Raw genomic sequence first — 22263 nt, 5'->3', positions numbered from 1 at the left:
TCTTTTTTAGAGTCACATCTTGTGACATCATGTCCTGTTTTTGGTCATGTACATGTCTTTGGTCCGTGTTGAGTTCATATTTCATTCGAACCGCACCAGAGTTTGTTTGGAAGCGGATCGAGACTCATCTTTTTAGCTGTGTCAGTCCACTTGTTTGGTGGCACCAGGGTTCAGATGGCAGCATTCACACTTATTCAAATGAACTGCACTAACAGAAATATCAAACCAGGGTTCGTTTTAATCAAAACAGACTTGCCACGTGTGAACACACTCTAAAAGGATCTTTTCGGGGAATCAAAAATGGTTCTTCTATGGCATCATGGAACCTTCATTTTCAAGAGGCTTGACCAAGATGTCAAAAGCAGGCCTACCAGATATTTGCCTTGTTACCAGCTCGAAACCATGTAAATCCATCGAAACTGGTCATGGATTTATATTTTTGGTTCATTTGCAGGTCCTGTACTGGTGATCACAGAGTACTGCTGTCATGGGGATCTTCTGAACTTCCTGCGGAGCAAAGCCGAGAACTTCCTGAACTTCGTCATGACGATTCCGGACTTTCCAGAGTCAACGATGGATTATAAGAATGTGAACACTGAACGAATGTTCATCAGAAGGTCTGTTTAATAAACATACACAAATATATCAATAAAATATATAGGTAGATCAAATATACAAATAGATCAAAATATTCCCATTACTTGAAATAAAATATATGTTAGCTGGATATAGAATAGAAATAAAAATACTTTAAAATTAAGAATGACCAATACTTCTACAGCATTTATTAATTTTTAATGTTAATTTCAACATTTAATAATACACTAAATCAAAAGTTGTATTTGTTGACATTAGTTAATGCACTGTGTGAAGTAACATGAACAAACAATGAATTGCTGGATTTTTATTAGCTAACATTACCAAAGATTGATAAATGCCATTAAAGGGATAGTTCACCCAAAAATGAAAATTCTGTCAGTATTTACTCTCCCTCATGTTGTTCCAACCCCGTAAGACCTTCGTTCATCTTCAGAACACGAATTAAGATATTTTTGATGAAATCTGAGAGCTGGATCACTCCTCCATAGGCTTCTACAGGGATTGAAACTTGTTCCCCGAAAAGTTATTAAAGACATAATTAAAATAGTCCAAGTGTCTAATAATCCAATAGTCCAATAATCCAAGCTCAATCTTAAGTTTATCAAGCGACGAGAATACTTTTTGTGCAAAAAAACCCCAAAAATAACGACTTTATTTCAACTATTCATGTCCTTCTCTGTGGGCCTCGAGTCAGTTCACTAGTGTAATAGCGTACGCTTCTGTTGTTGTACGTCACACGCATCACACACATGACCAGCGTCGGCCAATAGTGAGCCTACGTGTGACGTAGCTCTACGTAATCACACTACGTTAACTGACTAGAGGCCCACAGAGAAGGAAATGAATATTATTGTTAGTTAATACATTACATACATACTGTTAAAAAATGCAACCTTATTGTAAAGTGTTACAGAATAATTTTATTTCAGCTAGTTGCCAATGCAACATTTGACATTTTAATTTACTTTAACTTGATCTACCAAAATAATTAAAATGGAATAAAGAAAATGGAATAAAAACTAGGACATATTTAAGAAAAATGACAAACACACAACAAAATTAATAAAAATGATTTGTAGTAGCTGTTCCCTTTCAAGGGAACTCGAGCTGCGTTGAGACGCGGTGGGAACGCTCTGCGTGATTGCGTCGTGAAGCACATGTAAAATCAGTCCAATGGAAGAGCGAGACGTCATAGACGGTGACGTCAGAGACCAGGAAGCTATAAAGCACACCAGAAAACAGACCGCGACAGCTTCTATGCCTTCAGCAAGCGATCCGTGTATTCTGTCCTTGTCATATTTATTGTTGTCTGTCAAGTTGCAATATATATATATATTATGGCAAAAGAGAGCAAGCAGCTTTTGTGTTGTTCCCTGCCCACGTTATATCACGGGTGGGGACACACACATCAGCTTTTTGTTACTATTTGGGAGTGGAGCATGCCACAGTCAGTTCTCGAGGGGGCTGACTGTGAGCATTGCGAGAAGCTGTCCGTGAGGACGCTCCGCTCCCGCCGGGCGTTCTTCGAGGAGGACGGTTCGGTTCGCGCTCCCCGCGCGGGTCCCGCTGTTGCCGATGCACGGCGGCGACTCGCATTTTGGGGTTCGCAAACGGATCTGACAGCGGGGGTTGGGACGGGCTCCGCCCTATCTCAGCTTTCACCTGCCAGATCCAGTGCTGGCGATTTCCAGTTCCGAGGAATTGGTATCGTTAGTGTTTTGTTTAGAAAAAGAGAACAAAACAAATAAAGATATTAAGAAAAGGCAGATGTTTGAGTTTTCAATAAATGAATAAATAAGTCAGCTCATAACTCTGTTGAATAAAGAGGAGCTTTAAAAGGAGGTTTATCTAGTGCTGTTGCTAGTTAAATATTTTCTGGCCAGCTGAACATTATGAGAGTGAAAATAAAAAGAGTTTATTAGATGAAATTAATCTAAAAACAGAAAAACTCTGTATCTCAGCCTCCTCGTCGGGGACTGCCGTGTTTTCCCTATCTCCACACCACACTGAGGTGTCGAGATCGTGGAATAAGTCGGTTTCTATTTTATGTGTTTAATGCCCAACGTCTAACTATAGTAATGCTATGGGTATTACGTATCATGGTGTGACAGTGCCTCGGGTTAAAGAGACGCTTGCTAGCTTTCTCTCTCCCGAGTCGGCGTCATCATTTTTAACCCCGACGTTACCCACCAGCCATCTAAATAAAACATTTTATTAGGCAACGCTGGTGGGTAAATTATAAAGACATGGATGAATGTGAGGTTGTCAGCACTGACGCTATTCGAGAATTGCGTCGTGCAAAAACAGATAAACTATACTGGGGAGGGACGGTTTCGAGAAATCGTTTCTCCTCTGCGTCCTCTGGGTGGCGACTCTCTGAGGAGGGTCGCAGCACGGCCAGTTTGGTTGTTTTCCTGCTGGTGGCCACGGAGTGATGTATTTATATATATATATATATATATATACGTTTTTCTGATTTAAAAATAAAGAAAATAAGATAAAATTATTTCTGTTCTTCTGGACGCTCCGCTTTAAAAAAAACAAAAAAAAACTGAGAATAAAACGTTCAGCGGCGTTCCAGAGGTTTCTTCCTCACCAATCTAATGTTCCTGAGACTGCTGGGCAGAGCAGTCTCAGTCTACTAAGCTCCTCGCAGCACAGAGTGCAAGAACGAGCATCGCCATTTGGGCTCCTCCACAATCGAAGGGGACTTGGGTGCCGGTAGCAGTCTAGCCAGTTAGAGATATGTAAGATCTGAGGACTATTTTATCTCTAAAAAAGCTTGAACAATAGGAAGCCCTGACGCCGAGGCTATCAGGCTTCTAAAGGGTGGTCCCCTCCGGGGTAGGGATGGTTTTGAGAAAATCGTTTCTCCTCGGCGCCCTCTGGGGTGCGACTCTCTGAGGAGGGTCGCAGCGCTGCCAGTTCGGTTTTCCTGCCGGTTCGCCGTTCAGGACACCAAGGTGTCAGTGTCCCCAAACGATCCTCCGAGGGGGGTCGTAGAGCAGTCAGTTCGGTTTCCCTGCCGGTTCGCCGTTTCAGGGTGACGAGCTGCCTGCTTTTTCCAATGATCCTCCGAGGAGGGTCGTTGGAACTAAGTTATTTAAAGGGAGGCAAGATCTGAGGACTGTCGTCATCTCTAATAAAGATTCTGAGGGCTCCTCCGGGGCAGGGACGGTTTTGAGAAATCGTTTCTCCTCGGCGCCCTCTGGGGTGCGACTCTCTGAGGAGGGTCGCAGCGCTGCCAGTTCGGTTGTTCCCTGCCGGTTCGCCGTTCAGGGCACCGAGGTGTCAGCGTCCCCATACGATCCTCCGAGGAGGGTCGTAGAACGGTCAGTTCGGTTGTTCCCTGCCGGTTCGCCGCTTCAGGGCACCGTAGTGACTGTTCAACCAAATCCAGAGGCCAGTCTTGAGAGACTGGTTCCCCTAGTAGAATTTCTGGCAGCGTGGAAACTACTGCCACATATTTCTCTGTGGGTCCTGCACACTATAGAAAAGGGTTCAGAATTCGGTTCTTGTACGCCCAGATTTCTAGGGGTCCTCCCCACTGTGGTGGACCCCGAGCAGGCTTTGGTTATGGAGCAGGAAGTATTGACACTTCTGCAAAAGGAGCTGTAGAAGGGGTTCCTCCTCCCGGCAGACAGTCAGGGTTTTACTGCCATTACTTCATTGTTCCGAAAGAGGATGAGGGGTTGCGTCTTACTCTAGACCTGCGTCAATTAAACAGCAGGTTTCAGAACCTTAAGTTCAAAGTATGCTTACGCTAAATATGATTGTGTCACAGATTCAGTCCGAGGACTGGTTTGTCACAATAGACTTAAAGGACGCTTACTTATCTATCCATCCTTATCACAGGAGGTTCCTGAGGTTTGCTTTCAGGGGCGAAGCATACCAGTATCGGGTTCTTCCATTCGGCCTAGGTTATCACCCCACACCTTTTACAATATGCGTGGATGCAGCTCTGGCTCCTCTGAGATTCCAGGGCATTTGCGTATTAAATTATATCGATGATTGGTTGATTTTAGCTCAGTCCGAGCTTTTGGCAGTTCAACATCGAGATGTCGTTCTGTCCCACATAAGGAGGTTGGGGTTGCGGCTCAACACCAAAAAGAGTGTACTCCTCCCAGCTCAGAGGACCACTTTCTAGGTGTATTATGGGATTCGACAACAATACAAGCACGTCTGTCTCCTGCACGTATTTCTGCGATTCTCACAGCCGTAAAGAATGTAAAACTAGGTCAGTCACAAAACAGTCTCTGAGACTGTTGGGGCTCATGGTAGTTGCGTCTAACGTAGTTACTTTTGGCCTTCTGTACATGAGACCCCTGCAGTGGTGGCTCGGGACCAAGGGGTTTTCTCCGAGGGGAAATCCGTTTTCGCATGATCAAGGTCACGCGGCTATGCCTTCATGCCTCGGTCATGTGGAAGAAACCTTGGTTCCTCGCCCAGGGCCCAGTGCTGGGTGCTTCCTGTCGACGCGTCACGCTATCGACGGATGCTTCCCTCACAGGATGGGGGGCGGTCATGAGTGGCCGCTCAGTGAAAGGTCTTTGGCTTGGGCTCATGGCAGTTGCGTCCAACGTAGTTACTTTTGGCCTTCTGTACATGAGACCCCTGCAGTGGTGGCTCGGGACCAAGGGGTTTTCTCCGAGGGGAAATCCGTTTTCGCATGATCAAGGTCACGCGGCTATGCCTTCGTGCCTCGGTCATGTGGAAGAACCTTGGTTCCTCGCCCAGGCCCATTGTTGGGGGCTTCTTGTCGACGCATAATGCTATCGGCGGATGTTTCCCTCACAAGTCGGGGGCAATCATGAGTGGTTGGTCGGCGAAGGGTCCGGACAACACACTGATGGTCTCGTATATCAGAGCAGATATCCTGTTGAGGCAGGGGCTGTGGCCCGGGGAATGGAGACTTCACCCCGAGGTGGTGGAGCTTCTTAGGGAGAACTTCGGTCAAACTACAAGTCGACCTTTCGCATCGCTTGTACAATGCATTGCCCTTGTGGTTCTCCCTCACGCATCCAGCTCCGCTTGGACTGGATGTAATGTAATAGGTGTGGTTGCTGCTACACCTATACGCTTTTCCCGATATCTTTGCTCCTGGGAGCTCTGGAGTTGTGGATACTGTGGGCTCGGCCTCTGAGGGGGTCCCAGCTCATAGATTCAGGTTTCTCGACCGAGGTCGTGGAGACCATACTCCAGTCTAGAGCTCCCTCCACGAGAAGACTATTATGCTGTTCTCTGCCTGGTGCAGAGAACGCCTTCTGAATCTCGTTTCTGCCCTGTTGGTACAGTACTTGATTTCTGTAATGAATGTTTCTTTGCTGGGCTATCTCTGAGGAGAGATCCTTAATTTCGTCTTCTCCGTGGTACATGAGGCTGAGGCCTGCACGTACTTGGATTTGCACCTGGTTGGTGGTAGTATTTCTTCACCCCAGATCGGGTTGTATTTCTAGGTCCCTACTAAATGTGCGGGTCATTTGTGCTCCAGGCCTTCTGTCCTCCACCTTTAATACCCCAGATCAGGAAAATCTTAAATCTGTTATGCCCTGTCCGGGTTTTGGATGCTTAGGTCCACAGAGCTGCTCAGTGGCGTTTATCAGAACAATTATTTGTCTGCTTCGGGTAACCTAAGATAGGTTGCCCTGCATCTAAACAGATAATTAGCAAGTGGGTAGTTGAGGCTATCTCACTTGCTTATGAAGCGGCCGGACAGCGTTCACCTGTGGCTGTTCAGGCCCATTCTACAAGGAGTATGGCTGCCTCTAGGCTTTAATTTCGGGTGTTTCCCTTCAGGACATTTGTAATGCGGCAGGCTGGTCCTCACCTCATACATTTGTCAGATTTTATGACCTACACCTCTCCACTCCCGGGGCTAGGTTGCTTGCTTCTAGTGTGCGCAAGGACTTCACACAGAACGGGCATTTGTCTTATGGCGTAGTGGGTATGGGGTTCCCACCGCGTCTCAACACAGCTCGAGTTCCCTTGAAAGGGAACGTCTCAGGTTACGTATGTAACCCTGGTTCCCCCTGAGGGAACGAGACGCTGCGTTCTCCTGCCATACTTCCTGCATGCCCTGATCGACTTGCTTCAGGCTTTTTCAGAAGCTGTCGCGGTCTGTTTTCTGGTGTGCTTTATAGCTTCCTGGTCTATGACGTCACCGTCTATGACGTCTCGCTCTTCCATTGGACTGATTATACACGTGCTTCACGACGCAATCACGCAGAGCGTTCCCACCGCGTCTCAACGCAGCGTCTCGTTCCCTCTCAGGGAACCAGGGTTACATACGTAACCTGAGACGTTTTGTTCATCATTTGATAATGTTGATTATTTCCCGGATGACAGTGACAGTGGGATTTCCAGCACATGCTCGGATAACTATCTGGACATGAAACCGGTCACATCCAGACTGGGTGAGTCCACAAACCACTTTCACATCACTGACAGCTACAAATCTGTAATGAATATCATATGTTTGGTATGATACCATATTTCTTTAATCCAACCATTTTCTGTAGTTTTTTTTTTCCATCAGATTTTTGTATCTAATTTTGTATTTGCACTTTCTTATTTTTGTGTTGTAATTTATAAATATTTGTTATTTCCTTTTTATCACGAATATAATATGTTTGGTATGATACCATATTTCTTTAATCCAACCATTTACTGTATTTTTTTTCAGATTTTTGTATCTATTTTTGTATTTGCACTCTCTTATTTTTGTGTTGTAATTTATTTCCTTTTTATCATAAATATTTTATATTTTGTACATATAATTATGCATAATCTTGTTTCACAAATGTGTCATGTTACACAAGGGAAATGAGTTGAGGTTAAATGATTTTAAGCTGCCACGATAAAAACTGTTGAAATTGATCGGCTTCCTCTTGTGCTCCAGGTTCTTCTTTTGAGACTCAGGCAGAGGATTCGTGGCCAGTCGACATGGACGACTTACTCAGATTCTCCTATCAGGTGGCGCAGGGACTCGACTTCCTCACGGCTAAGAATGTGAGTCCCCAAAATAAAACTAAAAAACTTCCAGCAGCCTCATAAACGCTGAGATCTGTTCAAAGATCTGGAGGAAGTTACATTCATAAACAATAGATGGAAAAAAGCTGACAGTGCATCTTCAGTTGATCTGATGGATTGACTGTAAATCTTCACAGTGCATTCACAGAGACGTGGCGGCCAGAAACGTTCTCCTCACCAACAGTCGAGTGGCCAAGATCTGTGATTTCGGACTGGCACGAGACATCATGAACGACTCCAACTACGTGGTCAAAGGAAACGTGAGGGAACAAACAACACAAACACTGATAGACCTACAAATCAAGTTCAGTTGAAATCAAACACACATGTGTGTGCGTTTGTGTTTGTAGGCCCGTCTTCCAGTGAAGTGGATGGCTCCAGAGAGTATTTTCGAATGTGTTTATACGGTTCAGAGTGACGTCTGGTCTTACGGCATCCTCCTGTGGGAGATTTTTTCACTGGGTGAGACAGAAACACACATCTTAACCTTTTTATTATTTGGCGAGTCAGTTTGACTCACACATGGAAATAATGGTGAACCTATGATTTATTTCTTGATATTTTGTGACCTTTTTTGGTCTCATGAACATGCATCAGTATATCAACACTCTGATATGTTGTGGAATGTGCATACCAAATTTCTGTTATGATTATGATGTGCCTGGGTCACTTTGACCCACTAATTTCATTAAGTAAGGGAGCTGCAGAGAACCAAACAAACTTGTGCATACACTTGTGCTTTCATCCAAATCATTTTCTGCTTTGATGGCATATATTGTTATCAGTTCATACCTGTTCATTTCACTGGGAATTGAACCCATGATCTTGGCGTTGTGAGCGTCATGCTCTACTGTTTGAGCTATACACTTATTAATTCATAATAGATCAATATTAAAATCCTTTCCAGTCCTGCAGATTTCCAGTCTCATTGCACACACAGGCCTGGGTTGAGTTTTTGACTTGTCTGCATGTTTCTGCAGGGAAGAGCCCGTATCCCAACGTCCTGGTAGACTCCAAGTTCTATAAAATGATCAAATGTGGCTATCAGATGTCCAGACCTGACTTTGCACCTCCAGAGATGTGAGTGAGATGTTCATTATCAGATACAAATATTCATTCTTTATTATGACTATTTCCCACAATTTACAATAATAATAAATCATCAAACCTATGAAATTATACAAATGGAAGTGTGGGAATGACGTAGTGATTTCATCTACATCGTACGTTTAAAGAAGGAATATGTGCAGAAGCCCACTTCCCACAAAGCATGCTTCAGTAAATCTTAATTATGACATAAAAAAGTAATATTTATGGCATTCAAAGTCGAAATTATGACATACTCAGTGGTAGTTGTGACTTTTTGTCTCAATGACAAAAAGTTGAAATTATGAGTGTCGAAATTATGATTTACTAAATCAGAATTATCAGATTAAAAAGATTAATTTATCAGATTATAAAGTCAAAATTGTCTGTCTGTAATAACTATGGCTTATGTCAATTTTGACTTTTAATGTCATAATTTTGATTGTCGTACTTGATTGTACTTTTAAGTTAAATTTTCAACATTGTCATACATTTTACTTTTTCATATAATTTTGATTTATCTCATAATTATGAGTTAGTCTGTCATAATTTCTACTTTTTATGTAATAATTATGAATGACATAATTGGATGACATATGATGTACATATATTTGAATGGCTTTAGTTTTAGTTAATGATAACCCTGACTCGATTTTTGATATTTAAAACATATGTATATATATATATATATATAATTTTTTAAACCTTAACAAAAATGAAATAAAGACAAACTGTTTTGCTTATTTTATTTCACCTAGTTGCCACGGCAATGTTTCATATTTTCATTCAGTTTATCTTGATGTACTACAGCAACTAAAACTGAATCTAATAAAAACTTCAGACATATATTTTTTTAAATGACAAAAACACACAGTAAAATTACTAAAACTTGAATTAAAATTAAAACCAAAGCAGAAAATGTACAAATAAAATCTAACTCAAAATATTAATAAAACCTATAATGATAAAAACTCAATGAAATAACAGGAGTTGAGTGTCCAAATCTTTGACTGATCATGTATTTAGTTTTCATTCTCTTGACATCACAACAAGCTTGAATCTTTCTAGTGCCTCAGCACTAAAAATAACGCGCACAAATAGAAAAATAAAAAGGCATGAAAAATGTGAAATATTTCCACGAGTGTCTCTGACTCGGACCCTGCGTCTCGGCTCCTGTTTCTGCCGTCCTGCACAGATCTTTAGTTCTGCGTGGTAAACACATGATGCGACTGCAAGGCTTTGATTTCATGCTCGTCCTCTCGTCTTTATCCACGCCGTGTGTTGTTTACTCTGCTTCACTCTGTGTGCTGAAAACTATTACAACTGAAATAAAGCTGCTGGAGAAAAAACTTAAACTTATTTAAACTTATTTTATTTAAAATTTAACTTATTTAACTTACACTTTTGAAGAATGAAAACCCATTTCTGCCACACAAGGAAGAAAAATCATGCTTTAGGGAATCTTAATTATGACATACATTTCCTAATTATTACATAAAAAGACATAATTATAAGGTAAAGTCAAAATTATGAGATTAAAAAGTCGAAATGATGACACTAATAATTGTGAGATAAAAAGTCGTAATGTTATTTTATTATTCATTTATTTAAATTAGTTGTCAAGGCAATGTTTACATTTTTGTTTGTTGAAGTACTAAAATTACTAAAACTAACAAAAAATGTATTATAACTATATATAAATATTTTAAAATCAGAACTTCAGAACTTTAAAGCCACTAATACAACTCTAACTATAAAGAGTGTGTGTTTATTGCTTTAGTTTCTGCGACAGTGAAGTTAAGTGCAAAAAACAATGTGACCTAAAAACAGCAATCAAGAGTTTAGTTCCAGAACAGCCCACACTGAAGAAAATTTCATGACACCAAAGAAAAAATAAACTGGTGTAGGATTTGCTTTTACATATTCACTCAGAAGTTGCTAATCATTTTCACAAATAATTACAAAGAAAAATACTCTGTTATTTGTTTTACTAATTCCACAAATCTTTTTTACAGTGTACTGTAATGATTTAATCACCATAAAGGCAATATAATACAATACATGCGTTACACTTCATGTCAAATAAGAAATGTGCTAATTGAACTGTGCTAAAATGGCAATAATGTCACAATGCAAAAAATCAGGATGCCCATAAAAATAAAGGCTTCATTTTCCATATTCCATATTGCTTATTTCATCTTCTGGTTTAGTGGTAAATGTGATTCAGACGTTCCTGACAGGTTTCGTGACGATGCACCACATGATCTTGCGTGCAGGTACACCATCATGAAGATGTGCTGGAACCTGGAAGCCTCTGAGAGACCAACATTCAGTAAGATCGGTCAGCTGATCGAGAGGATGCTGGGAGACACTCCTGATGCGCAGGTAAACTGCCGTCGAGATATTAGATATTCATAACCCGCTACAGGTCAATAACTAGAAGAATAAATCAACCGTACAGATATTTGCCTGACAAACCAGAGTGCTTATGATTAGGATAATAAATCAAAAAATATTAGAAGAAATATCAGTTCACAACATCGAGCAGCATAATGGACTGTGTTTGTTCAGGTCAAATAACCAGAAACAAATGACACGCATTCAAGTTTCGAATGGCCTCACTTTTTTTGCATTAAATTATGGCCTATTGTTTTTTTAATAGTGAAACAGTACAACACATAGCGGTCAAATCACATTTCTGAGCATACATTTTAATTTTGTATTTTACATTTAAATGTAAAACAAAATTTTAGAAACATTTTCGTTTCATTACTTGAAATAAAATATACATTACCTGAAATATAACGTTAAAAAAAATGTATTTTATTATAGCTCATTTTCATTTAGATTAACTTGATGTACTAAAATGAATAACTGAAATATAAAGTTATATATGATATATATTACAGCTTTAAAATTAAAGTGAACGTGGAATAATCAAAAATAATACCAATTTCAATATAAAAAACCATAATTGTGTGTCAATGATACTAAAATAACACTGCATCACCTTAGCACATTATGCATTTCATTTTTGTGTTTTGCATATATTGCATATTACAACTTTTGCATTTTAATTTTGAATTTTGCATATTTCACATTTGCAAATTTTCTGTTAAAAAACAATCCCTGAAGTTTTGTTAGCCGGATCAAATCATGAAATGGGATGTTAAAAATTGAGGTTGATATCACTTCAAGCGCATTGAATTGTGGGATACGGTATCACACACTCTACAAATTTGAAAAATGTAGTCCATCCATATATTCCATCCATTCATATAGTAAAACAGCATACTGTGCACACTACACACTGCAGTTATTTTCAACACAGCCCAGTGTGTGTGAGTAATGAACCAGTCACATTCTGTAATTATTTCCATAATCCTTCACAGGAGACAGAGTACCAAAATGTGCAGTCTGAAGAGCACAGTGACCAAGAACCAGAGTCATGTGACCCTGTGAAGCATGAAGAAGAGTCAAATGAGACGACATGTGACCCGGAAGAAGAAGATCAGCCACTAATGAATGCCAACAACTACCAGTTCTGCTGAGGACATTAACTAACTACTCTCTGTGTATCAGACACACACATCTTCGCATCATTCATTCATCTTATCTGTGGAAGCTGCTTTCCGTCACAGAATGCAAAATAAAAAAGGTAATTTTGACTTCTCACAAGAGATAATTGTGGGTTTAGATCACACAATTCTGACTTTTTCTCTCGCATTTCAAGTTTATGAGGGAAAAAAGTCAGAATTGTGATCTAAAAAGTCACAATTACCTTTTTATTTTTTCATATTCTGTGGCACAAACAAGCTTCCATAGTTCTCGAACACAGTCCCGGTGTGATTTTACACGCTCTGATTTCGTTGCCCTGCTTCAATGAAATCTAGTACACTTTGTCTGCTAAGATTAAGAGTGAACCGGTTTCAGTTCTCTGCCAAGTGCTTGAGTGGAAAACTCCAAACCTCGGATTTGTTTGACGTGCCTTTTTGGTAAACGTGTGTCTTTTTTTCGTTACTTGAACTTCTCGGTTGCCAAGGTTGGAAATCAGCGTGTTCAGCGTTTTACATTGCATTTGCAAACGCTGCATGTTTCACTTCCACTTCATTCTTTTGCAATCACTGAAAACCTCACAAACAAACAAACATGATGTGCATCTGCATCACACCTCTCCTAATGTCAGCACGGGTTTCATGCAGGACGTTATCAGTGGAGGTCAAAGGTCAGGTATGAAATCATTCATCTACTCTAGTTCTTACTCAATTCTTGTAGGAAAACAGTGTTTTATTGCTTCGCGCAGTGATTGCAGTGTTTAGAATGATAGCGCGAGGTCAGCACAGGTTTGGAGGACAGATTCACGTCTCCAACGGGTGAAATATTGACATGCTGTTGGTGCAATAATGTCGTCCGGTGCGTCGTCATATTTCTTCAGATAGCTGCGGGTCAAAGGTTAAATGCATTCTCATTAACCCAAAACCGTAGAAAGCTTTAAAAAATAGTGAGGAAAACAACGACTGACCGACCGCACAGAAACCATTTTAGGAAGTAAAAAGAACCACTTGCTTTTTCCTGTAACGTAGAATGAGTTTCATTTCATTTAATATGCACTTTTACACTGCAAAAATGATTTTCCTCAGTATTTTTTGTCTTGTTTACAAGTACAAACATTTTTAAATCAATATGCGTTTACTTGAGAAGAAAAGTTTTTGCTTAATACATATCGGTAACATTTTACAATAAGGTTTCATTTCTTAACATTAGTTGACTACTTTAGTTAACATAAGAATGAACAATACTTCTACAACATTTTTTAATCTTTCTTAGTTCATCTCAACATTTACTACTATATTTTACAGATCAAAAGTTGTATTATCATTAATGCACTGTGAATTTTTAGTAAATGCTATAAACCATATATTGTTCCTTGTTAGTTCATGTTAGTTAATACATTAACTAGTGTTAACAAATGAGACCTTACTGAAAAGTGTTTTCGAAATATCTGAAAAATAATTTGTTTATTTTTCTAACCCAAATGGAAGATATTTACTAATATTATAAGCATAAACTCACCTCATTTTGATGTTTTTTTTTTTCAGAAAGCAAGACTTAATATCATAAATCAAGATCCATTTACCTGTGAATCAAAATAAGAATTAGATATTTGTAATGGAAAAAAAAAATGTTTTCTTTTATTCTTATTATTTTTCCAGAGTGAACTCCTCTTTGATTATTTGGTGTGAAGGAAATACATATATATGGTGGAATTTTTTTCACATTTTGTTTTCAAACTTTATTATTTTTGTCAAACATTGTGAGTAGTGAAAAATCTGTCGTTTTGTTCTGTAGTGTCTAACGTTTGAAATGGTTCTCAGAGCATTATATTAGCATCGTAGCATCAGACACACTGCCAGAGGAACTTAGGTTGCTTAGAAAATGTGATTTTCTTTCTCAAAGCACAAACTGCCATATGTTTATATCTTTTTTTTTTTTACATTTATATAAAGTTGAATTATATGAGATTTCTCATGTATTTTCTCAGTGTTTATCTACATGTATATTATCTAGAAGTGTATTAATAGTTCCCTTGATGCTCTCATTAATGAATTCTGCATCTTGGATATCTACAGATCTGCATATTTTTGTTTTGCTACTGAAAGCTACTAATAAAGCAGGAAAATGTCAGGTGATCTTGTTTTTATCAGTGAAAATACAGTTTATTGAGAGCGAGTGTGAGGTCACTCAATGTCAGCTGCGCTCCAGTGATCAAGTCAAACGCAAACTTAAATATTTGAGTCTGATTCTGTCATGACAGATCGAAATCCACTCAGAATAAATACTGTCAAAGAGTCTTTCTATGCATGAAAAAAGCTGTCAAAATATGAAATGAAAATAAATACTGTCGGCTTTCCACCTGTAATGGGTTTGGCTTTTCTGTGGGCAATAAAAAGCTTCTTATTTACAACAATATTTAACGTGTCAGAAGATCAAGATTCAGAGACACAGTTATTTTTCAAGGGAAATGAAACTGCCGGCATCATTTACTCGCCCTCATGTCGTTCCAAACTTGCTTTTTTACACAAAAGTACGTTCACGCTGCTCTTTTCCACACAATGAAATGATTTATATGGGCTTTAAAGCTCTAAAAAGGAACATACACCGTTTTATATGTAGGTGTAAATTTAAAATGTATGTATTTTAATTGCATATAAAATATCCATCTATTTGGATTACACCGTTTTAACAAACTAATAAACTTAATGTAATGCATATTTCATCATACATAAATGAAACGGTTATGGTATAGTTTATTATTAACAAATGGAAACTATTTTATTTTATTTCAATTATCATATTCGCAAAACACATTTATTAAAATGTATTAGTATCAGCATAAATCTGCTGATTGCGAAAACAATTTATTCAGTTAAAGAGCATAAAGTAAAATATGGCTAGCTGTGGAACAAGCAATATTTAATTTGTTAAAATTTCAGATAGAAACAAACTGTAAATATTGATAATAAACATATTTATCATTATATATAAATATGATGATATATAAATACTTATATGGCTGTGTATTTAAATCACATTCACTTACAGAAATGCAGTTTCATTCATGTATGAATGATAAAATGCATCACATTTTATTAAACTAATTAACTGCATAAAAAACTGAAATCCAAATGGATTGAAATGTTATATGTAATTTAAATATGTAAATTGATAGTTCACCCAAAACTGAAAAATCTGTCAGTTTGACAAGATTTTTGAACTAAAAAGAAAATATTTTGAAGAATACGAGTAACCGAACAGTTGTTTGGGGCTCTTCAACTGTTTGGTTACAAACATTTGTCTTTTGTGTTCAGGAGAAGAAATAAACTCATACAGGTTTGAAACAACTGAATTTTCATTTTTAGGTGAAATGTCCCTTTAAGATTAGTATCTAGTACCATAACAGTAAATGAGTGCTATATTCATTTTCTTCTGAAATCATAAGAGACTCTTGTTGTATGAAAAAGAGCTGCTTTAAAAATCATTTTGTGCTCCACATTTCCAGATTAAACACCAACAACATGTAGGTGAATAAATAACGACAGAGTTTATTTCTGCATGAATTATTCCTCACAGTTTCTGTTTCTCTCCACACCTTCTCTTAAATAAAACCTGAAGTCATTTTCCAGCTTGTGTTTGTCGAGTGACCCGTCCCTGCATCAGTCGAGCATCACCTCCTCAAACACAAGTCCATCTGAGTGTTTGTCCAGTCCTTCTTCCTCCTGGTCAGTGTTGATCTGTGCCACTCCGAGCCTGTAGAGGGCGTCCCGGATCATCACCACCTCTCCCGGCTGGCACGCGCTCAACACTTCTGCGATCTGCTGGTTCACGATGTCTCTGCTGCTCAGGAAGTCCAATAATCTGTTGTAGAGGTAGTAATACGCTGCGTTCTCGAACACTAGAGGCTTACGCCTGTCGTTGTTGCTGGTTTCCCCCTCGGACTGGTCCCACATCTCGGAGACAATGCCGGCGTAAGGCTCGAGCTCTTTGCAGAGGCTCATGGCGTGCTGGGCGTCGTGGGGGGCGTCGGGTCGGTCGGGTCGGTCGGGTCGCACTATCCAGCGAGACGAGGATTTGGTGAGCGGGTGCAGATGAGGGTTTGACTCAGTTGCTGTGAGATCTAAACTGTACGGTTGATCCTGAAGCTCTGAGCAGGACACGTACTGAGAAAGAGAAGAAGAAAGCTGTGAGATTGACATGTTCGACAGACATGTTCGTCAGCTGTTTTGAAATCTTTGTACAAGTTCACTGCAAGGAAAATTTTAATTACGTATAGAACTCAATAACACCTTGTTTTAAGGAATATTTTCATATACATTGTCAGCACTTATACACAAAACAGCAGCTTTTTGGAAATAAATGATCTAATTTCTGATAATTTAATGTACTTCTTGGAGTTGTCAGTATATATATATATATATATATATATATATATATATATAAATTCCTAAACATTTGAAATAAGGAAAAATCTGAGGGTTTACGAATTCATAATATTATATATATATATAACGTTATATATATATATATATATATATATGAAGTATAACTAAGGTTTTGATCCACTTCAAATGTTGACTACTGTATATATATTAATTCCTAAACCTTTTAAATAAATGCTTAAAAATTATTTTACAATTTTAATTTCTTTTTTGTTTCATTGAAGAAGTTACAGCAGAATTAAATAAGGATAAATCAATTATAATAATAAAAATAAATGTTTTTAATAATAATTATATAAAAATAATAATGCATTATGATAATATATATATATATATATATATATATACACACACACACACACACACACACACACACACACACACACATATTCTGTAATTAAAATAGAAATAATTTAAAACAAATGTTTGGGGTGATCTGTTCCTTTAAATCGGTCACCTGTGGTGTTCTAGTAGGATCAGAAAAGCATCCCTGATTCTTCTCCCACATCTGTGAGGCTAGTTCAGGGTACAATAGGTCAGTGCAGAGCGCCACCTTCTGGGCACAGTCTGTGACGTACACCGGCGGCCAGAAGCGTGAGGACAGCAGCAGGTCCAGGTGATCTCGAGCGCTCTCTCTACGCACCATATACTTGGAGCCGCAGACCACCTGACCAGAGACAGACATCAGCTCATCTGAAATCAGCATCATCACAAACCTGCCGTTTATAATAGTGAGTCCTGTGTACCTGATGAGGACAGACTTTACTGATTTTGCCTGCCGTCATGAGCGCTTGTGGCTGACGTCCCGTCCAGAGTCCGTTTTGTGTTTGTGAATACAGCAAAGACACCGACTCCAGCAGCCCGTCCTGTCAAACCAAACCAGAAGTCCATTCTCTGCATGTTTTACATGCTTCTTTGAGTTGGCACCATAAAATAAAGTTCTTTATTTTTTTTTATTATAAATGCAGAAAGTTTTCTGTTAGGCTTAAGTTTTTATAACTGCCTCCATATATAAGCAATAGAAGTTTATGAAATATTTGTCATGTACTTTTGCACTGTCTTCTGCAGCAGGAATCCCACATTTCTCCAGCACGTCCCTGAGCTCCTCTTCACTGTGCAGATCCATCTGATCGGGAATCAGGAGACCCTCGTGGATCAGACGCACCAGGACCGACGGGTCCCCTGAAACACACACACACACACACACACACAGAATTATGCTTAAATCAAGCTATAAGCTTTCAGCTCACAGCTTTCAGGAACCAGAAACTTCACCTTTCGCCTTTATTTTTATAGCGCTTTAAAAAATATTCTATCATTTTCAAATCAGCTTCACAGAAATAAAAAGGAAAATAGCCAAATTAATGATGCAAACTTCAAAGAATAAGTTTGTTCAGCTCGATTCACTTGATTCATGTTGATTCAGTTCAATAACTGTGTCGATGTTGCAAAAGTCGATTGAACTATAAAGCAAGACACTTCACCCTTCTTGTGCTCTTCAGTCATTCTGGATCCAATTTTTTGTTGTTGTTTTTGTTACTTTATCTGAATGGTATGAAACTTGGTAAACTTGCTACGTGAACACGAAGAAAAAAAAAATCATTGATGATTTGAAAAGGTTAAATGATTCTGAAAAAATAGTCACATCGCATTGGAAATGAATGGGAAACATTTTCATCTAGTGGAAACATTTGGTACTCTGCCCAAACAAAACCTTACTGAACAATATCAAGCTCTTACATATATAATATCAACAACTTGTTGAGATTTATGGCTTTGATTTTCTCGCAGTTTTAGAGTAAAACTTGTTTTGGAAAATATATTTCATATTACAATTTTAAATAGCATTGTTCATAACAATAAACGTAAAATTCTATAACTTTTTATGTTCACTTTTTAAAAACTTTTTTCAGTTTAGCAATAATCTGCCTTTAAAAAAAAAAAAACACTTGGGTTAGTTGGGTTAAAAGGGTTAGTTATTTACTCACCCTCATGTCGTTACAAACCCGTGAGACTTTTGTTCATTTCTTTTTGATGAAATCCGAGCTTTCAGTCCCTCCATTGAGAGCAACACAATTTACACATTCAAGCTCCGGAACAATAGGAAAGACATCATTAAAGTAATCCATGTGACTCCAGTGGTCAAACAAAGCACTTGCGTCACTTCATAAAATTAAGGTTAAACCGTGGCTCCTAATGGAGGGACTGAAAACTCTCAGATTTTATCCAAAAGAATGAACGACGGTCTGACGGGGTTGGAACGACATGAGGGCGAGAAATTAATGACAAAATTGTCTTTTTGGGTGAACTATCCCTTTAAGTCTCCAAAGCATTCAAGATTTATGACAGTTTAAGTTAAAAGCTTCATTTTCAGGTCTATGCTCAAAAAGTGAATAAATTGATTGTAACTATTGCATAAAATAATTTAGTACCATACAATATTAAATAAATAACATTATCGAACTAAAATATAGTACATTGATTTCATTAAAAAAAAAATGTTTAAGACGAGTCGGACCAGAGGATTAAACGTGTGTATCTGTACCTCTGTGTTGAGCGTCAGAGCTGATCTTGTCCTTCTCCGTGTTGATGGCGAGTGTGTTCCTCATGAGAGGAGGGATGAACGGGGCGATGATGGAGGCGTCGAAGCGTGTGAGAGGAACACTGGAGGGAAACAGCGCCTGCTCCAGCGCCTCGTTCTCCATCGTCAGCCAAAACTCATCGACGTGCACCTCATCCGGCGCCTGGAAGTCAGGCCACGTGAACTACAGAGAACACACATGACACCAGTGTTCATTTACTGGAACTTTTATACTATTACAGTATTTATTCACAATTTAAATTAAAAAAAAGTAATTTCATATTTTAATTATCATTTTATATGCTTTTGTTTTTTAATATTTCTATTCAGCTTTGATTTATATTTATTGTAGTTTAAGTAATTTTAGTGCTATTTCAGTAGTTTAGTTCAGTCATCAGCATTTCTAATTTTCATTTTGAGTTTTTAAATGTTACCTCCACGTTTTTGAGCAATAAAGTGTTGTTGGTGTTGCGTTGCGCGATCTCCAGTTTGGGTGCGATGCCGCACACGCCACAGATCATGTCGTTATAGTCTCGAACCGTCAGACACTCAAACGCCCAGTAACCGCTGCAGAACAGATCCTGAACATGTGACACCTGCTCCGAGCTCAACACACCGTCTGCAAGAGACACACAGAGGCACGGTAAACTTGACACACATGTTCAGTGTGTGAGAGATAAAGATGATGATGATGAAGCACCTGTCAGCATCTGTGAGTGTTTGATTAAACTGAGAGCAGCATGTGCAGGTTCGTCTCCCAGTCTGATCTGATGTCTCATCTTAAAGAACAAATCCAGCGTCACCAGCAGTTTATTGCCAACATTAAACACACCTGAGAAAAACAAACACAGAACCTGCAGTAATACATGTCGCATTTATCATATCAGTGTTACGAGTAACGCTACAGCGCAGTGTTATTTTAGTGTCATTGAGACATAACATTATAGTTTTTATTTTGAAGTTTTCATTTTCATATTTTCTGTTTTCATTTTAATTTAAGTTAAACTTTTAGTCATTTTGTAGTGCGTTGAATTAGGTTTTGGTTTTTAAAATGTCTATATAGTTTTTTATATATATATAGTTTTTATTTTTCATTTTAGTTATTTTTTATTTTATTTTTTAATTTAGTTAGTTATTAATTTTATTTATTTAAATGTCTATATAGATTTTTTAATCTGTTTTATTTTTAATTTATTTTTGTTTCACTTTTCAGTGGAATTTTAGTTTAAGTCTTTTGTCATTTTTATTATTATTTGTAATTGTCTATATAGTTTATTTTATTAATTTTTATTTTATTTTAAATTAGTTTTTATTTTTTATTTTTCATCTTTAGTTTGCTGTGTTTGTCATTTGTATTATTTTTTTTCCTTATAAAATATGTCTATATAGTTACATTTTTATTTAAGTTTTCAATATTAATTATTGGAAACATTTTGTTCACTTTGTTGCGTCTTTCTGTCATTTTTATTATTATTTTTAATTGTCTATATTGTTTTTATTCATTTTTATTTCAGTTTTAGTTATTTTAATACATAAAGTAAAATGAAAATGAGAAATGTTTCCATGAGAAATGTTTCCAAGACAACTTTTGTGCTTAAATATGCATTTACACAAACAATACCACAAACCGTCATATTCTATGCTCTGTTACTTAAGACAAAAGCTTAGCATAAAAGAGTCTGGTCAGACAAATGCATAAATGAACATGACAAACTATTTTCGTGGCAAAGTAACAGTTTTAAAATAATCTTTCAAAACAAATAAGTATATTTAACACATTTGGAATAATACCTGTACCTACTTAACTATATTTTGGGGATAAATTTGTACTCAGAAATGACCAAAACCTGACAAAATCTCCAAAAACCTCCCTTTAGGGACGTCCTCATTTGTAAATCTGGTATAAAAAATAGAGTTATTAAAGTTTTTTTTTTAAATGTAAAACTGCAGAAAGGTTTAGGGGTCGGGTTAGTGTAACGGGAGAGAATATACGGTTTGTACAGTATAAAAATCATTACGTCTATGGAATGTCCCCATTTAGATAGCCAAGTAAACGTGTGTGTGTGTGTGTTTACCTGGATGTAAGTCTGTGAAACTGTGTATCGCCAGACACTGGAGATTGGTGCAGACCTTCAGCTGCAGAGTGACGGGACGAATTATACAATCAGTCAACAACCAGCAATCCTCCAAACCTGCAACTGAACTAAACAACACAAAACAACAACACAACATGAGAATCTCTCACGATTACATCCCCTCCGCCAGCACATCCCCACGCGTGCGTTCCTCTCACCTCTGGTCTCCTCTGAACAGAGAGCACTGACACAGACTGCAGTGTGTGGCCGCAGACTCGTAGAAGCTGGGCCAACCGCTGCTCTCCTGCGTGTGTTTCTCCTGGCTGTTGAGCTCGTGTATGAGGCTGAAGACGTCCTGTAGTTCACTCTCGCTCTCGGGGAACTGCAGACACGAGCGCAGCAGACTGACAGTGGAGTGACGCTGGTGCTCTTTCTGAGACCCGCTCAGAGCTTGAGACCAGTCCAACAGAAGCCCAGAACTGGACACGTCCTCAGCGCACGGCTGGATAAAACACACACACAAACACCACACACACACACACACTCATTAGAGTGGGACTCATCAGGGAAAACACCATTTTAGTTGTTCTTTTTGTTCACTGTATTAAGTAGACATACAGTCAAAACCAACAATTATTCAGACACCAGATATCATTTTTGAGATTTTTTTTTACTAGTGGGTGCAGGACACCAGTTCATTTATGTAAGTGAGGATAGCAAAATAAAGTAAACTGTGAAATATTATACCCAAAAATTCTTCATACAGTGGACTACCAGTAAAATGTATAAGATTTTGGGACCAAACATTTTGAAGACACTTTGACCTGACCATGTTTTGCTGAAGTGTGTTTTCTTTAATTGCTAATGCGACATTTTTACACCACAGACTGAACAA

General features: G+C 38.2%; 2 protein-coding genes across 3 annotated transcripts in view; one reads left to right on the top strand and one right to left on the bottom strand.

Moving 5' to 3' along the window:
• csf1ra (colony stimulating factor 1 receptor, a) overlaps positions 1 to 14635 on the top strand; it is a 30161-nt gene extending 15526 nt beyond the window's left edge. For both annotated transcript variants that reach the window (XM_077247347.1, XM_077247348.1), the window contains exons 15-22: positions 455 to 617; positions 6946 to 7013; positions 7499 to 7608; positions 7767 to 7889; positions 7980 to 8091; positions 8610 to 8709; positions 10992 to 11100; positions 12108 to 14635. In XM_077247347.1, coding sequence (XP_077103462.1) covers positions 455 to 617; positions 6946 to 7013; positions 7499 to 7608; positions 7767 to 7889; positions 7980 to 8091; positions 8610 to 8709; positions 10992 to 11100; positions 12108 to 12266 — 944 coding nt within the window. In that variant the 3' untranslated portion in view covers positions 12267 to 14635. The remainder of the gene's footprint in view (positions 1 to 454; positions 618 to 6945; positions 7014 to 7498; positions 7609 to 7766; positions 7890 to 7979; positions 8092 to 8609; positions 8710 to 10991; positions 11101 to 12107) is intronic.
• A 1159-nt stretch (positions 14636 to 15794) lies between these two features.
• Positions 15795 to 22263, bottom strand: part of hmgxb3 (HMG box domain containing 3) — a 19292-nt gene continuing 12823 nt past the window's right edge. Inside the window, exons 13-21 of the mRNA XM_077247346.1 lie at positions 21587 to 21870; positions 21369 to 21496; positions 19994 to 20125; positions 19728 to 19912; positions 19258 to 19477; positions 17761 to 17894; positions 17459 to 17578; positions 17170 to 17379; positions 15795 to 16433 (exon numbers count right to left, since the gene is read on the bottom strand). Of these exons, the coding sequence (XP_077103461.1) occupies positions 15930 to 16433; positions 17170 to 17379; positions 17459 to 17578; positions 17761 to 17894; positions 19258 to 19477; positions 19728 to 19912; positions 19994 to 20125; positions 21369 to 21496; positions 21587 to 21870 (1917 nt within the window). The 3' untranslated portion in view covers positions 15795 to 15929. The remainder of the gene's footprint in view (positions 16434 to 17169; positions 17380 to 17458; positions 17579 to 17760; positions 17895 to 19257; positions 19478 to 19727; positions 19913 to 19993; positions 20126 to 21368; positions 21497 to 21586; positions 21871 to 22263) is intronic.

This window comes from Siphateles boraxobius, unplaced genomic scaffold (genome assembly GCF_051911475.1).
Source record: "Siphateles boraxobius isolate OS27281-9 unplaced genomic scaffold, OSU_SipBor_1 3, whole genome shotgun sequence".
Classification (NCBI taxonomy): Eukaryota; Metazoa; Chordata; class Actinopteri; order Cypriniformes; family Leuciscidae; genus Siphateles; species Siphateles boraxobius.
This window is presented reverse-complemented; position numbering and strand designations above follow the sequence as displayed.